This window comes from Lottia gigantea (assembly GCF_000327385.1).
Source record: "Lottia gigantea unplaced genomic scaffold LOTGIsca_199, whole genome shotgun sequence".
NCBI lineage: Eukaryota > Metazoa > Mollusca > Gastropoda > Lottiidae > Lottia > Lottia gigantea.
In genome coordinates, this window is record NW_008708395.1 from 186,992 (window position 1) to 205,085 (window position 18,094).

General features: G+C 32.7%; 1 protein-coding gene across 1 annotated transcript; it reads left to right on the plus strand.

Annotated features, from left to right (window-relative positions):
- Nucleotides 1–1,724: 1,724 nt before the first annotated feature.
- On the plus strand, nt 1,725–17,636 carry LOTGIDRAFT_201847 (hypothetical protein). The gene is made up of 17 exons (XM_009053076.1): nt 1,725–1,791; nt 3,400–3,465; nt 4,091–4,259; nt 4,805–5,004; nt 6,729–6,839; nt 7,357–7,449; nt 8,075–8,205; nt 8,788–8,847; nt 9,672–9,834; nt 10,171–10,221; nt 10,789–10,908; nt 11,256–11,380; nt 11,793–11,894; nt 12,492–12,573; nt 12,721–12,873; nt 13,492–13,536; nt 15,648–17,636. Exons 1-17 carry the CDS (start codon nt 1,765–1,767, stop codon nt 15,795–15,797), a joined length of 1,848 nt encoding a protein of 615 aa, XP_009051324.1. The 5' UTR covers nt 1,725–1,764; the 3' UTR covers nt 15,798–17,636.
- Nucleotides 17,637–18,094: the final 458 nt, after the last annotated feature.

Consider the following 18,094-nt stretch of genomic DNA (forward strand, 5'->3'; position numbering starts at 1 on the left):
AGGCTACTAAATACATGTATGGGCATTTTGTGTTAGCGGTAGATTGTTTGGGTTAATATGAGTACTTGGTCACTACCATGTGAAGAAAAATAAAAAAGGAAAAAAGGGGATAGGAAAAAGTAAAAGAATACAAGTAAAGCTTACCCATCTTGAGTGGTCCATTCCATGGGAATTGCAACTCTTATAATACCACTTTTACACAGACAATGCGGGGCGGTAACATTGCAAAACCATAAGCAAGATCTCAGCACAACAGATTGGAGACATGATGGGATGGCCACCTACAAAATATAACATGACTTTTCATAAGAACAATCTGGAAAATGGAAAATTATAAAGCATTGTAATTTAAATCCTACCCTTGTGCTCCCGATTTAGTAAATACAAAAGTGGCACGCAATGTGCAGGTGAAGGTGGGACTTGAAGCACCACTTTGAAAGTGGACTAACAGACCGTTAGCAAAAATATTGACCTTCTGAACCACAAATGAATAGCACAAACACCAATCTTAAAATGTATCATCAATAAAAAAAAAACTAAAAAAAACTAAAAAAAACTTACCTTCTAAGAATCGAAACCTAGTTCAGAGCAAGCAACAAGAGGTACTGGCACATCGGACCTCCGCTTGAAAAATGACCTCACTTGAAGCAAGCAGTGAATGTTAAATCTTAATCCCTGATTTCTGCTCACACCCAGGCTATAAAATAATGGTTTAAGTTCAGGTGTTGACATTCTATTGTATTATACTGAGTACAGTTCAGTACTTTCTACAAAGGTCATTTAACATTTTCATTTAAAGAATCTTTAGAAAAAGAGGGGGAGGGGCTCTTATAATCTAGTGTGTACCCAGGGGCTGAAACTTCGTGGTAAGAAGTTTGAGGCGTTTCGTTTCTAAAATTTGTTTAAAATATACTTCCCGTGAGCTCAGAATTTAAATATTTCTGTCATTTAAGAATATGCAAAATAAAACTGGCTCCATAGAAATAGCCTACAAGGTTCCCCTCCTACTCCCCAGGCCTGTGAAAGGTCTTATTTTGAGGTGACCATCTACTTGCTCAAAAAACATCTCAGAAATTCGTCTGGTAGTCCCCACTTATTCCACTGTCATCATCATCTTCATTGTTTTTAAATTGTTAAGTGACAAGTTGTTGATTATTGCCCTTGTCTAAGGTTGGTGAGGGCAGGGGGTTTGAGTCTGTCGTGGAAAAACGTCCAGTAGTCGTTCAGATGGAACAGTAGTCCAGGTTCCCGTGTGCTGCAGGCTGTACACCTTACAGATCTCCAACAGTTTAAAGCGAAAAGATACGCGTTAATGGTGTGTATCTAGGAGTAAATATCCATATTGCGCACTGCATGGTGTTTACAGTTTCGATAAAATTACAAACTAGAGATAATGTTTTTTTCCAATTGGTCATAAATGAGGCAAAATGCTAACACGGACGCCATATACTCCTTATTTTACGTTCAAAATTTTTCAATGCAATTTGTCCTCATGGTTGAACTTGAGGGCGATTCGTTTTTTTATTCAAATATCCCATTGTACACAGTTTTAATCCTAAAACTGTATTTACGAATTTTTTCCAATCGTATTTCTCGTGTTCTCAGATTGTTGAAGAAGAATGGAATGCAGCATTACATGTGATGTAAATAGACCAATCAGAAGCCATGATTTAATTTACTGCAATCGAGTTTCTCTATTATAATAATAATAATAATAACATCAACAAATTCTCTACCTCTACGTCTGAAATTTGGGTAGAGATCATGCCAAATAAACCCAAAAAGGATAAGGTAATTACTCTTTTCATTACATATTTGCCGTAATCAAAGTTATTATGATATTTTAAGCTTTAAGTTTTGGAGGAGTTGTTTTTGTGGACACCTTGTCAACACCACTTCCCCCCTCCATTCTATTCAGTTCACCGTTGCACTGTTAGGTTTGGTTGAATTACAACCGTTACGAAAATCCATTTTGCAGTTACATATTTGCTTCTGGTTTAACAAATGCTATGTTTGCTTTGTTTGATATCTTTTTATTTTATACACTGTATATAAGAATTAAACAAAAGAATAAGTGCAAGATTAGAATATATTTGCTTGGAAAGTAAGTAGTTAGGCAGGTCAGGCTTGAAAGGTAAATGCCCATGGCAAGGCCATTGGTTCAAGGATTTATTTTGGTAGTGATTCTGCTAAAGGTATTTTGCTGGCTATGATTAGCCTTCTCCTGCGTTTAAGGCTAAGAATCCTTGTAATCAAAGCAATGGAGCATGAACTTTGACTTCTGACTGTGATGATAGGCCTACTGAAGTTTGTACCGCTCTTTCACATTCTTAGTTTGTGCCTTCTTTCACTTATATTCTTGTATTACAACACTAATTCCTCAAAAATGGGATTGTAAAATGTAAACTTTATTCAAATTACGGTACTACTTTTGAAAACTTAGAGTGATAAATAACAAGAGACGATTGAATTTTAATGGACTAGTTAGAGATATTTTTGCTCTTATATATGAGAAGATTTATCATTAATATTTGCCTGGCGATGGATGTATTGCAGAAAACAGAGTCTTAGATTGTTTAGTATTGGGGCTTGTGCTAGTAAAGGGAAATATGCTAAAACATAATCCTATCCATTGTGTAGGCTAATCCGTTGCTTGAAGATTTGATTATAATATTTATGTTAGGTCACAAGCACTTATTGGTTTATGTTGTTAAATTTGTTTGTACCAGTACTGGAAGAGATATCTATGAGCATATTGACAACCTTTTTAATTAGTCTATTTTATTCGTATCTAAGGTAATATGGTACTCTAATAGTTGCTTAATGATTATTGACGTGTACACATGTAATGTTTTCATCATGAAGCCGTCATGGCAAAGCATGCACTGACTGTCTTCATTAGGTATCATTATGAAGATTGATGGATGAAGGAGTTAGACACAATAGAAGCTAGAGTTTTCTTCTGATTTTGATAGATTGATGAGATTTCTGACAAGTTTAATGTTGATGAATTGCCTACCAGGAATTTTCTAAGCCTTTATTTTATTAAGCTTATATGCTTCCTTTGGCACAATATGTAACATTGTCTGTCAAGGTATGGTACCTTTTTATAAGTAAGCTTATTTTATGATACTTAAGCTTTAAACATTGATTTGCACCAATTCAATTTTCAGGCAGATGTTTGTGGTTCTTGCGTCTTCACTAAAACTAGGCATTTTGTGATGTCTTATTGCAAAGACCTTTAGATATTATTACAACTGATAGTTTAGTTTTCACGAACTTTCAAGAATCGCAGGCATCTGACTGAATATTAGAATTGTGCAAATAGATGCTCTCGGTTTCCCATTACACATAACTTCTTCAATCCATTAATGATTTTTAAATATCTTATGATTTTAGCCTCCAGGTAAGACCCCAGCCAATACGAAGTCTGCCAACAAGGATGCTGCTGAAACGGAAACAGATGTAAGTTACATTTGTTATGAAAATTTGTTGTTTTTCGAATCAGTAGTGTTTGTGCCAATTAACAGTTTAACAGTATGAATTATTGATAATATTTATTGAGTGTCATTATGTTATTGTTATTATGTTATTTATGTAAGATCTTTAGACTTGATATTAAGAAATAAGACTAAAAAGAAAATTTTCATGTTGAAATAACACTCAATTCATTAAGTGCAGAGCAATATTGAAATATTAACTTAGCACTTGAAATATGTTTAAACTAGAGGGAAATAAAGTAACGTGCACTGTTTATATTTTGAATTGTACTGGTACTAAAATAAATATATGCAAATCACACTTATACTGGAATTGTGAACTAAGATTTTTTGAAGCCGACTGAGTTTACTGTTATATTGACTAGTCTTAAATTGTAAAATATTTAAGCTTTAGCCTTTACAAAATACACTTACATTATTGTGGACATCCTGAAATAGATGCCAAGTTGACAAACCCAATCAAAGAGTTGCAATATGTGTGAGGATAAACATGCCTTAACTGGCTAGCATCTGGCTTAATTCAATAAAGGCAACAGGCTCAGAACCTAAAGCTAGTAGTTGGTAGACTAATATATTTTTTGTTAACCTAGGCATCCAAGAAGAAGGCCCAAAACTCAAATGATGTTCACCCACCACCAGCACCTATAAACAAAATAAAGTTTCCAGGAACCCCTCATGTTAAAAAAGATAAGCGTCAGAGCTCATCTCGGTTTAATATAACAAAGAACAGGGAATTACAGAAATTACCGCTACTAAAGGGTAGGTTCATGCTTTATTTATTTTATGTAATCTTACTAAAATGAATGGATCACCAAGAATAACAATTCCATATGTTACAACATGCAAACTTGTCGTATTGTGTAGGGACAGTTAGATTTGAGAACACTTGCAGAGACCCTGTGCCACTTGTTTCAAGGTTAAAGATCCAAGCATATGAAAATAAAGGTTAAGTGCCTACTGTCTGAGCAAAGTTAAAAAAATTGGAATTTTTTACATTATATTTATGAAAATTGGAATAGCAGCCTCAAAATAGTTCTGTTAGTCTTGGGATGTCTTTGCATTGAAAAGATATAAACCTGATCACACAATATGTCTTCAAAATTTGTTTGCTTTGCTCAGACAATAATTTTTAGTTGTGTGGATTGTTGAAAAGTGAGGCCAAGTTAGCAAAGCCAGTTGCAGACTAGAAAAAGTGAGCATACCTTGCAAACGACTGTGCTCAATTCAGTTGATCTCAAATTCAACAAGTGAGTTTGCTTTAAGTTCATCAATCTAGTGAGACATAAGACCTCATTTCATTTCAGATGCGACTCCAGCTGAAAGGGAAGAATTGTTCATTAACAAAATTCACCAATGTTGTGTTTTATTTGATTTTGTACAAGATCCCTTGAGTGATCTTAAATGGAAAGAAGTGAAAAGGGCAGGATTGAATGAAATGGTGGAATATGTCAGTCAAAACAGAGGAGTTATTACGGATGCAATTTATCCTGAAGCCATCAATATGGTAGGAGTCATTATTTTATATTATCCGAACATCTACCAAAATTATGTTAATTGTTGCTTGTTAACACAATAGAGACCACAGTTTTTATCAGATTGTTTATAGAATTTGGTGTGTAAGCTTATGTTTACATCCATGTGATCTGAAACAAGTCCGAATGTGGGCAAAATTCGACAACCGCATCAGAATTTTAACCAGCACTGGAATTATGTTAAATGTTGCTTGTTGACGCAGTAGAGACCACAGTTTTTATTTGATTGTTTATAGAATTTGGTGTGTAAGTTTCCATCCAGGAGATCTTGGATAAGTTCAAATTTGAGTACGATTTGACAAAGGGTGTCAGAGTTTCATCCTTTGATACACTGAAATTATGTTTAATGTGGCTTGTGAACTTAATAGAGGTGACAGTTTATATCAGAATTTTATATAATTTTGTGTTACTGTGAGGGTTTAGATCAACAATATCTTGGGACGATTTGACTTACTTTGACGGCTGCCCTTGATATACTCCAGATTCATTAGAGAAGTGAATACATCTTGCTTGGCAACCACTTGTTAACGATAGTTATTCCATGACCAAGATTCACTTATTTTGATTCTATATGAAAATTTATGATCCTTCATTAGATATGACCAAGATGGATACAATATTTTACTTTAAGTTCAGTTGGGTGGCTGGCATTTATTTAATTCCCAACCATTGCTTGCAGGATGTTGACCTTTTGCGTATGGCGTGACATATTTCAAGACATTTTTCACGCCAAAAATTTCATTTAATCAACTGTTGTTTGTTGTATAAGGTGTTATAAAATAATTTCAATTAGCAAATTTCAAAACAAACCGTGAAATATGATATCTTGACCTTCAGGGCTAGAGGGATGTTTTTCACAGGGTTTATTTTTTGAAAGCATATGACGCCTTAACATTATGAACATGTGAACATCATACAACACTAACAGAAAATTAATTAACACATTGATATTAAATGTCGTTCAATTATGTGCAATATTTCATGTGATCATTTGAAGATATAAAGAGTTTTTGATTCATGCAAGTTAAAATTAAGCTTACTCAAAGAACATTACTAAAACAACTTAAATCCAGAACAAAAATATTATGTGGGATTTAAAATGAGTTGAAAATTTTGAAAATAGAATTTAAGTTCTCAAGAATGGTCAATATGAGTATATATTCATCAGTGAACTTACCTGGTGTCATACACAGAATCCCTGTAACATCTAGAAAATTCATAAAATTAAGTAATTATTGAAAAACGCTTAATCTTAATATTAAGCGTTTTCAATAGTTTATTGTTAATAATTACTAAGTTTTTTGGATTTATCTGATTATATAAGGATCCTGTTATGTTATTTATGACACCAGGTATATCTACTGATGAATATATGGTCTTATTGGCCAAATTTAGAATTCTTAAATTTTATGTTCATTCTAAGACGTAGTATTCCTTTCAGGAATCTTATTTGATAATCTCCTTATGAACCAAGCTTAAATGTTGCCATTAACATCTCACAGTTAATACGATAAATAAAATGATCAAATTGCTGGTTTGTTCCTAAATTCAATGCAGTTCGGTTATTCTTAAAATTCTAACCGAATTTGGTTAACTAATAAATCATTTGAGAAAGTGGTCACTGGTTTTTCAGATTATCAGTAGAAAACTCAAATTCAGTTATTTGTATCTAAACGTCTTAACACTATATTTTCAGTTTGCTACCAATTTGTTTCGTACCTTACCTCCCTCCTCTAATCCCAGCGGAGCTGAGTTTGACCCTGAAGAAGATGAACCTACATTAGAAGCTGCTTGGCCACACCTACAAGTAAGTCATGTTTCTGGGATGAAGATAATGGTAAAAGTTCTGACATTTAATACTGGCTTTGCCTTATGCTAAGGGTTAAAATTTTAAAAAATAAGAAAGAAAGAACTATATTTTACAAGGATAACAACTTAGGTTCACAACTAAGGATCCTTTCGAAAAAACAGCTGGTCCTTGGCCAAATCTCTTAGCATTGATCTTTCCCAGGTTATCCGTACCCATTTACAGCTTGATCAACTGGAATTATGAGTGAAGATGACTTATGCGAGGTCATCGGACGTGCACACATCGATTGAGATCGAAACCCACAGCCTCCATTTGCTCCATTTGCTGTGCTATAGAACCTCCAAATTAGATAGGTTTTGACAAAAGCTACATAGAAATTTAGATTTATAAAATGATTATGATTCAATATGATTTGATTCTTATTTTAGACTAATTTTTTCTTCACCAATATGAATTGAAATTGCTGTAGTGAATGGTCAATGCTTTGCCTAACAAGCTATCTGTTTATTTGTAGTTGGTGTATGAATTCTTTCTGAGATTTTTGGAATCGCCAGATTTTCAGCCTAATACGGCCAAAAGATATATTGACCAAAAGTTTGTGCAGCAGGTATGTTCAATATTATTCTATTCTCATTCAATTGTAGACATTTTATAGACTGAAGAATCTAAAGTGAGCTAGAAATTTATGTGTAAATGAGACGATAGCATGAAATAATGTGAGATACACACATTTCTCATGTTCTCGTTGATTTTGACATGGTCTTATTAACCTGTATTAAACTAAGCTCACTACACTTTGTTTTGTGGGTGTTGAAATGAGTTTGGTGCTATTTGAACCTTATTAATCAGATCGGTAGAATGGAAAATTAATGAGGTCATGTAAACAAAATACAACGTGGCTCTGCCGCTGCCCCCAAGTAAATATTCCAAGGTTTGATTTTCTCTCGGCTTCAAAAGATTTTACTCAATTCCATATCAATTAAAATATGTTATGACACGCTGCTCTCGTTTTGTTTACGTTCGCAAACAAAGCTTCATAACAAGTGATTTGTTTTGATTGGCTGAAATTTTACTACCGAGGCAGCAGGGGTCATTTTGATTGGACAAGATTGAGCTATGAATATGTAATTTTTACAGAAACTGTTTTCAGTTTTAACATATAGTTAAACATTGCAAACCTCATCATAATTAGAACACAAGGAATTTAAGATTTTCTGATTATTTTTTTTCAGCTGTTAGATTTATTCGATAGTGAAGATCCGAGAGAGAGAGATTTTCTAAAAACTATTTTACATCGTATTTATGGGAAATTTTTAGGTTTAAGAGCATATATAAGAAAACAAATTAATAATATATTTTACAAGTAAGTAATTTAAATAATCCATAATATTTACTTAGTTACATGAATCAGGTTATAGTGGGATTCTGTTTTATAAACTGGATAGGACCAAAGATGAATGAGTGTATAGTCAAGTTGGCTAAGTTTGAGAAGTGGAATTTTCCATTCATTCTAAGAGAGAGTATTTCTTTGATTATAGCTTCTCTTAAAGATGGGGTTCCCTTATTTTCATTTATGAAAATGAAAATGATAATACTTATATGAATAGAAAGTGTTCTTATGACTTGAAAAAATACCAGTTTGTCTCACATGTCCATAATTAATTCATAATTAGCTAATTAGAAGAGAATTACCAGCACAATTCCAGTGAGTGATCAAGAAAAGTCAAAAAGATTTAATTTGATTACTTTGATTGTAAACTTTATAAGCACAAATTGAAGAATTAAAAAAGAATTATTTCTGGTGAATATTATACAGCAGCAGTTATTGCCCTTGCTCTGAATCCATGCTGAAGTGGATATTGAGATCTGTCATATTCACTGTGCTGCAGTTTATGATTTTAACCCAATAATATTTTGAAATGACAATTTATTTGTTTGTTTTTAGATTTATTTATGAAACGGAACATCATAATGGTGTTGCTGAATTATTAGAAATATTAGGGAGGTAAGAGATATTAGAAACATAAATTATTTATACAGAAATACCCAATTCTTTACACTTCAAGGGATCTTGTATCCATCTTATTTTGTCTTCATTTTAAATCTAACAATGCCCTTTGTTAAATTGGGTTCAGCTAAACTTATTGAAAGTTTCCTTATAGTCTAATAATGATATCAAAGTCATCAGTTGTGATACAGCTTTTACTGAATGTAACATTTGATTGGCTGAATTATATAATGTAATGTGAACATACCATTCTTGACAATGTGGTTAGATTTAAATGCATTGAGATATCATGAAAGAGAAAGTCAACTTTAAATAGTATTTTAATTAGTCAGTTTCAGAATCAAGTCATTTCTCCTTGTTCAGTTTACTTTTTGTAAAAAGATAATTTTCTTGGATTTCATGTCAACCAAAAATTCAGGTCTTCACAAAATCAAACACAATAAGACTATGATATTACTTGATTTAAGGAGGATTAAGAAAACAATGGTCTCTATTCTAATGGGGATTCAAACAATGGGCTGATTAGTACAAATAAACAAAAGAATTAGGATTAGTAGTAAAACCCAGGGTTTTATTGTTATTAAATATAACTATTTTGAAAAAATATACTAAAGCACAAATTTGAGTCCCAGCAAAATAGGCATGTTAGGACAAATTCACAAAATTTGGTGCCCTCAAAATGTTTTATGTGTATCGGGGACACTGACAGCTTCAATTTGCACCATTCCAATTTTCAATCAGATGTCTGTGGTTCCTGCAATTCCACTTATTCCTGCTGAAAGCAATCTTATTTCCATCCAATATCTAATGTTATATTTCAGTATTATCAATGGTTTTGCCTTACCTTTGAAAGAAGAACATAAAGTATTCTTGTTAAAAGTATTACTACCACTACATAAAGCTAAATCATTGAGTGTCTATCATCCTCAACTAGCTTACTGTGTTGTTCAATTCCTGGAGAAAGATCCTAGTTTAACAGAACCAGTAAGCTACTTTTTGATGCTCAGTTTGGATTTTTGCATCTGGGTTAGATTTTGAGGAACACAACACTTGTACCAAAGAAATTGATGTCAAATTCTTTATGCTTTAGATATTGTGTATCAAATTGGGTATAAATTCAAGTTAGGTTGAAACTTTTGCTTGCAAAAAAATTTGGAGGATATTTCAGTTGATTTTTTTTAAGATTCAAATGGCAGTTTCAATTGCAAAATAAGACTGTCACATTATTATTATTAGAAAAAAAAATTTGCATAAATTAGAATATGTACAGAATGGTACATGAACATTAAATATGAATTAATGTGTTTCTTCTCTTTCTAGGCCATTATGGGTCTGTTAAAATTCTGGCCAAAAGTTCACAGTCCAAAAGAGGTTAGTCTCCTATTCTATGAATTTTTGTCAAATTGTCAAGTGTAACAGTAGCACAGTCGGTTAGAACGTTGGTTCTTTTGCTTGGTTACGAGCAAATGGTGGCTGTGGGTTCTGATCTCGATCGGCATGTGAAAGTTCGGTGACCTTGAATAAGTCATCTTCACTAATAATTCCAGTCGACCCAGCTGTAAATGGGTACGGATAATCCTGGAAAGATCAAGGACCAGCTGGTAGAAAGGATTCTTAACTGTGAACCTAAGTTGTTAACCTTGTAAAATTTACTTGTTTCTTGCCTTTATTTCTTTTTCTATGTGATAATCAAAGTAAGGTTTTAATGAACAATGGAACCAGGCTGATGCTTGAGAGTATTGACCTTGTCTCCAGAAAATGAGAAGGATTTAAACCCATAGCACCCATTCCATAGCAGATAGACAGAAGATCATTGTTAAGCAATTTCATTGCCCTTTTAGACCACAATATGGTTAATCAATATATCAAAGTAAATAGGTTTGATGTAGAGAACTGATTTTTTATGTGTGATTTTCACCCACCCTCTGCAATTTTCAGGTAATGTTTTTAAATGAGTTAGAAGAAGTGCTTGATGTGATAGAACCGGCAGAATTTACCAAAATTATGGTTCCTTTATTTAAAACATTAGCTAAATGTGTTTCAAGCCCTCATTTCCAGGTATGACACCATAATATATATCTTTCATATGACCAAATTAAGTTGTTCTCAAAAGTATGCATATTCTATGAAATTTGTTTGCAAGGGTTAATGAGTTATTGCCCTTGACTTTCAGAATTTGCTTGTAAATCCTAAAGAAACAAAAGAAATGTATTTGTCAACTCAAGAATTTTAATTGCAGTATTTTTCAGCTATGATCTCCAGAGTTATTGTCCTTGACCTTATGTAAATGAGTCAAAATTTGAATGCGTCGGAGGCTGCAATTTTTTTGGTGTTGATTTTGATAATTTTTTGGATGAGTTTGGTTTGATACATTGTTATTGATAGTAAAAAATTTTTATTTCCAGGTTGCTGAAAGGGCATTATATTTCTGGAATAATGAGTATATATTAAGTTTGATTGGTGAAAATGCCTCCACTATTTTACCTCTTATGTTCCCTGCATTATATAAGAGTAAAGAACATTGGAACAAGTAAGAACATTTCTTATTCTCATGCTCTCAAATCTAGAACAGGGTTGACTTAGTGGCCCTGAAAAAACGTCCCTGATTTCAAACTGCGTGGCATTGACTGATGCAGAACAGAAGATTTGTTTTGTTACTTATGTTACCAAAAAAGTGCTAACTATTCAGCATGTACCACATTCTGGCAAAATTTGAATATTTTTTAGCAGTTTTTCTCCTTATTAGTCTTCTAGTTTTACAGTCTAGAAAACAACTTGTTATATATCAAGTGCAATCAAATATGGTTGGAATACTAGATTTTATATCCCCAAAAGAAAGCTGAAAGATCAAATTATGTGCCTTGTTATTTTTCTATGTCCGTTATTTATGTATATAGTGCATTGTTAAATATGATTATGTATATTGTTATATATTTATCTAGAACTATTCATGGATTAATATATAATGCTCTCAAGTTATTCATGGAAATGAATCAGAAACTGTTTGATGACTGTACACAACAGTACAAAGTTGAACGACAAAAGTAAGTAACTTCTGACTACTTATCTCTCTTCCTTACATACACATCTGTCGTGTTATGAACAAGAAAAAGTGCCGAAATTGTACTAACTATGTCCAATCTTCAAAAGGGAAGAAATATATGTGACAGTGACCATAAAAGTGGGTGTTATGAACAATGAAAAGTGCTGCTGAAATTGTACTATGTCAAATCTTCAAAAGGGAAGGAATATTTTAAAACCTGGAAGTAAAGTGACATCATTTCTTGAATAGGTGTGGGCATGTCACGCCCTTGTGACAGTGAGCATAATAGTGGGTGGTGATTCTTTTGTAATATTTTTGGACTAAGCCATCTGAAGATGGTATATTTCAGATCCATTTCCTTGGTCTATTGGTGTAAGGGAATATCCCTATATATTTGTGTTCTCTAGAAAAAGAAGCTGAGTTGTTAAACCAAGTCTTGGCTTCTGATGTTGCTGAAGATTGACCACAACAAACATGCTTGGCCAGAATAGCATGCTAACTGTCACATATAAAGCTATAAATGAGTCTAGGTTTCCTTTTTAGAACATAATTTAAATATAAGGGCATCCTCTCACATTTGATATTTATTTTTTTACAGAGAAAAGGAAAAGAATAAGCAGAGGGAAGAAGCATGGAATAAGATAAATTCATTAGCTAAAGATAGCCCATGTATACAAAAGGTATTGAAGTATTTATTGTTTTTAGGCTCAATTGCGGACTCAACTTAAAAGTTAGCTTGCTGAAAAATAATGGGTACATTATGTGACCACTTTTGTTGAGAGGGTTAAAAAAAGTTCATGAAAGAATCTTTTTCTCCCCTCTTTCAGTTCCAACAATTTCAGTCAGCATTAGGCCATCCAATTACCAATAACTCAGTGAAGTCATTGAACACAATTAACTCAATGAATTCAAACCCTGGTCCAGAAGATGAAGGGGATGTTGTTATGAATATGGAGAAATTAGAAAGTGAAGCTAAGGAGGTTTGTACAATTATAAAAAATTCTAAGATTTGAGGCCAACATTTTTTCTGAAGTAGTCTTTTAAAGGGACAAGTGTGACATTTTGGGGGTTGATTTTAGTCTTGAAAAATTATGTCTTCAGAAGTACTAGAAATGTACAAAAATCACATAATTCCTTTAAAAATATCTCAAACTAAGAATTTTACTCAACTATTTCTATATATGTCTTTTCTATCACAGAGTACCTTAAATTGATGAGTCGTCATTTTAACATTCAAACGTGAATAATTCTGGACACATATGGATTTGAAGTCTCAAATTTCGACGGCGAGCTGTGAACACTTTTACTGATAAGCTCAGTTAAAAAATTGCAGTTTCTGAGACTAAAGTATGATTGGTCAAAAAAATGGCCTAACTGCCCCTTTAAGATATGGTGATATTATATTACCTAGTAACTATCATAAAAAGTGTTATTTCTGGCCTTAAAAACATGTTGAATCGGTATGGCCAGATTTGTCAGGCATTTTTGAACATTGCTATTCTTTCTTCTGTTTGCATGGTCAATGACTCTAAAGGGAATAGCATCAAATCTTTCTAAAATATTGAAAATTTTGAGGAAATATTTGAATGTATTTTAAGATTAATTTACCACTAAAGAAAGTGACAGTAAAATCTACTGATCAGGTATAGGATTCAACTTATAGTTTACATTTCATAGGAATTCTTCGTATTTTTGGGGGGTTATTTTTATACCAAGATGGATATGTCTCCAGCATTTTTATTCTACTATTTGGTGATCAAACCTTTTTCAATTCGGTTTACAAAATTTGTGATGTCACCATTTCAACCAATGTTTGTAAGTTACATTAAGTATTATTGACATCACAGTGATATCTTATAAAATGGAATTTCTTAATTCTGTAAACTGAATCTATTTTGCTAATGAGGAACAGCAATGCCATGCAATGGACAATGATGCACATTATGCCTGGACAGCGGTGCTATATCTGATGTGCGTCAGTTTTCTACTATCTGAACAGCTAGAAGCTTGTTCCATTTTTGAATGCTGGACACATTCCTTATCTGGTATAAAAATTGAAAATGTAGCAACTCCTTGTTTTCGTACCTGGTAAAAGAATTCCTATGAAATAAACAGTTTGACTTTTGATTTTAATTAGTTTTATTTTTAAGATTTACTAGTTGTTCTGATTAAATTTTTAGAATGTGTGACTTTATATTAATCTTTAATATTTAACGTCATCAATTGTTTTGACTACTCTGTAATAAGATTGTTAGCCAGAAGTAGGGAATATACCAATCTGATTAAGATACATGAAGGGGTTAAAATGAAATGGAAGGGTTATGACATACTTTTATGTTCTGGCTAATGTACCAAATCTTTTTCCATTTCAAATTATTAGAGATCTTCAACATACATAACCTCCCAACGCACTGTGCCTCATTTTATTGGCCCATCTGAATGGCAAGATATTTTTTCCATTTTGCGGTCTAAACATGCGTCATTTTCAGAGTTAACAACTCCTATTGGCTTAGGGTTTGGGTTACAAAGAACACACATATTTTATTGGCCCATTTGAACGACTAGATGCTTTTTTTTTTGTGCCAGCTTCTTTGACTCGCTTCATTTACAGGGTTGACAAATCTAATGTACTAAATTATTAGCCCATCTAAATGACCGGTATATGCTTTTTGTGTCAGCCCCATTAATTTGCTTAACTGACAAGCTTGAACAGTCCTAAGAAATTGTATTCGCCTAGTATTTGAGTCATATAGAACACAATATGTAGAATTGAATTGTTTCCAGTGGACTTAAAGGGATTGTAAAGAGGTTTTCTGATTTTTTATGTGTATCGGGGACACGGATAGCGTCAATTTGCACCATTCCAATTTTCAATTAGATGTCCGTGGTTCCTGCAATTCCACTAAAACTAAGTGGTGGATGACATCACTATAAGGCCCTTTTCGATTAGTGACATCATCAAACACTTAGTATTAGTGGTATTGCAGGAACCAGGATGTCTAATTGAAAATTGGAATGGTGAAAATTGATGTTATTAGTGTCCCCGATACACATAAAAAATTTAGAAAACCTCTTAACAATCCCTTTAAGTTTGGGGTTACTGTAAGAATTTGCATTATATTTAGTTGATTAAACATTAATATCATTAATAAAATCATCTTTCACTATTAACTAGTTTTGTAGATTCTAGATAATCTAAACTATTTTACAATGATTTGAAATCACAACTAATTGCTAATAATACTAGTTAGTTTCAATTCGTGGAGATTCATAATTTATATCGAACACAGATATTGATGCTTATCCATAAAGGCTTCAAATATATGTTATGAATTATATGTTGATTTGGAAGTATATCTGGATATATGTATTGTTTTATTTTGATTTTTCCAACAATTCAGAATATTAGACTAATATATTGAAGTTCGATAAATAAGATTTTATGTTTTTATCTCTTAAAAGTGATCATAAAAAATAGTGGAATATAAGCCCTTTTAGCTTATAAAACAATCCTATATTTTGGGTGGATGAAGCAAAAACATAAACATTGATTTGTACAGCTCCTACAACCACTTATTCTACTGAGAAGTACTATGACTGTTTATGCGTTGATTAGTACATGGATACATGTATCTTTGACCAACTTTCTTTGTATTAGCGTATCTAAATGTATTGTATTTGATAATATTGTATATACTTCCAGCCCATTTTGCCATCATTGTCATATTTTCATGTATTTTCTGTTTCTTTACAGTTGCAAAAGAAGAAAGGCAAAGAAAAGCCATTGTTGAGGCGGAAGTCTGAATTACCACATGACATGGGAATGATCAAGGCTTTGGATTCTCATAAACGTTCAGACGAGTTTCTGACAACTTCTTCAGAACAAAACAGTTCCAACAAATAAGCGGCTTTCAGGCCGATTTTAATGGGAGGAATATTTAACATGTTATAAATCTCTGATTTGCAACTTCATCCACAAAAATATCTTTTAACTCCCAATTACAAGTACTAGATGATTACATATTTTGGTGGAAAAAGTTGCAGATTGGTTTATATTTTATTCTAGGGCTCTATGGACGTGATATGTACATTGACCGAAATACTGACAAAATGCGTAGCCATATTTTTGTCAACGAAAATGACATTCAATTTATTTTACTCTGTAAACTGAAGGTTTCAAGTCTATTCCAATGATATATTGTAAATAGCAACTGCTTCTTATTCAAATTCTTCAGGTCACATAGCTTAATATGCTACATAATTGAACATTGTCAGCTGGATATCGGGATTTTTAATTCAGTAATATAGTATGTGTAGGTCATATACTCTAAGAGATGATTTTCCTTTTTTTTTTACTGCCATATGCATCAATATGCACAATGTTTTATTAACTTCAAAGTTGGTTCTTTTTAATTCTGTCCACTACTCCACAATTTATAATTGCATGTAAGGACTCTGAGGGATCTTTCACACTACAAGCTGAGCCGAGCTGAGCAGAGAAAAGTGCTAAGTGGCAGCATTAGTGTCTAATAAGTTTCCGATGTACAGATGCTAAGCTGCTTACACAGAAAGTGGAGTGGACACAGAGCGACACACTTTAGAAATTTGGCTTTTCTTATCGCTTGCAGCTTGTGGTGTCCATTATTGAATTAGCATTGCTGTCAAGCAATTTGAAATTCACGAAATCCTCCATAGTGAATGATTGATTTAAGGTCACCCTGCTCTGCTGTTCTCTGCTCTTCTCTGCGACACCCTGCTCTGCCTGTAACGTGAGTGAACCCTTACTTGTACAGGCACATTTCATATTCAGTTAGCAAATGTATAATGACATTTTTTTGTTTTTTGATTATATGTTTATGGCATGCCTCATATAAATTTTCTTTGACAACATGCTTGGACAACTATAGGCTAAAAGGCTGCTTTTTATACATAAAGGCATACTAATATTTATTAAGGCACTAAGAACAAGTCACAGATATTTGGTTAAACACTATCCCTTATTTATATACCAATGCATTACAATTCCAATTTAAATTCCGGAGAATCTGAAATTTTTGAAAATGCTTGCAAATGCTGTTCAATTATATATTTTAGACAGTATGTAAACATAACGTGTGCCTGTTATGAAAACTAATTTTTCTTACTTCTTTTTTGTCTGCAAAGTTACCCTTGAAGTATATATATATATTATGTTCATGTATTGTAAGTTAAGTACTGTGTTTTATGTTTTGGTTGCATTTTAAGTAAATAGAAATATATTTCAACATTCCCGCCAAGCCTAGCTGAAAGCAATAACTGTATAGCATAGCAGATATCAGAATTGGTGGTTAAAATTCTGAAATAACCTATGAGCCTTTATTGCTTAAAATCTTACAAGTAACCAGAGCTGTTTGATATCTGAGAAGGCGACTCCAAAATTGTTCTTCCTTTGAAAAAATATTGCCTGATACTTGGAATTTTCTGTTCTCATGCGCTTTTTAATTAGAGGAGGGAATTGCTTAGTGATATCATTCTGCTTTCATATTGTGACTTAGGTTTTATAATGCACTAATTTGTTAAGATAGGCCTACACTCCTTATTAATCCCTGCTTCCATTTATTTGTTAGTGTTATGCCTTGAACATTTTGTTAATCTGTTGGACCAAATTGATAGCAGATGAAATCTAAAAATTGTAGGGTTTGTTTCTTCTTGAATTTTGTCCTCTTCTGGGGAAAAGAGATCGAAATATTACAAAAAAAAACTGTTGAGTTAAATATTCTAGAACTATAAACAACACAGAATTTAAATTTATTGCATGTTAGGCATCTTTTTTTCAAAAAAGAATATTGAAAGAAGCTTTTAAAATCTAATATACAAATTGGTACATAGAGGAATATTTCTTACTGAAGAGAGGAACATCTGATAGTTTAAACACTGACCTATGTATTCTTCAAAATTAGATACTAGATATTTATGATATATTTATTCAATTTATATTTTTAGGAATAGCAATTTGGACTATTACACTTTTAGCCAATTTCTCATAGCTTATATTTATAAAGGGACCACATTGCCAAATTGATATGAAAGACCCAGTGAACATTAACTTTTGTTATAAGGAGCCTTGTATATAATGTGAACGTTATTTTAATTTCAAAGTGATATTGTCAGACTTACGCTGCAGGCTCACAAACAGTCTTTGGCGCCGATTTTTGTCACTGA

Bases quoted from the DNA above. Each gene is read 5' to 3' on its own strand.
- LOTGIDRAFT_201847 (XM_009053076.1), top strand. From the start codon at position 1,765: ATGCCAAATAAACCCAAAAAGGATAAG. The intron at 3,466-4,090 runs GTAAGTTACATT...TTGTTAACCTAG, and splicing joins CTGCTGAAACGGAAACAGAT to GCATCCAAGAAGAAGGCCCA. The intron at 12,874-13,491 runs GTTTGTACAATT...ATGTATTTTAAG, and splicing joins TAGAAAGTGAAGCTAAGGAG to ATTAATTTACCACTAAAGAA.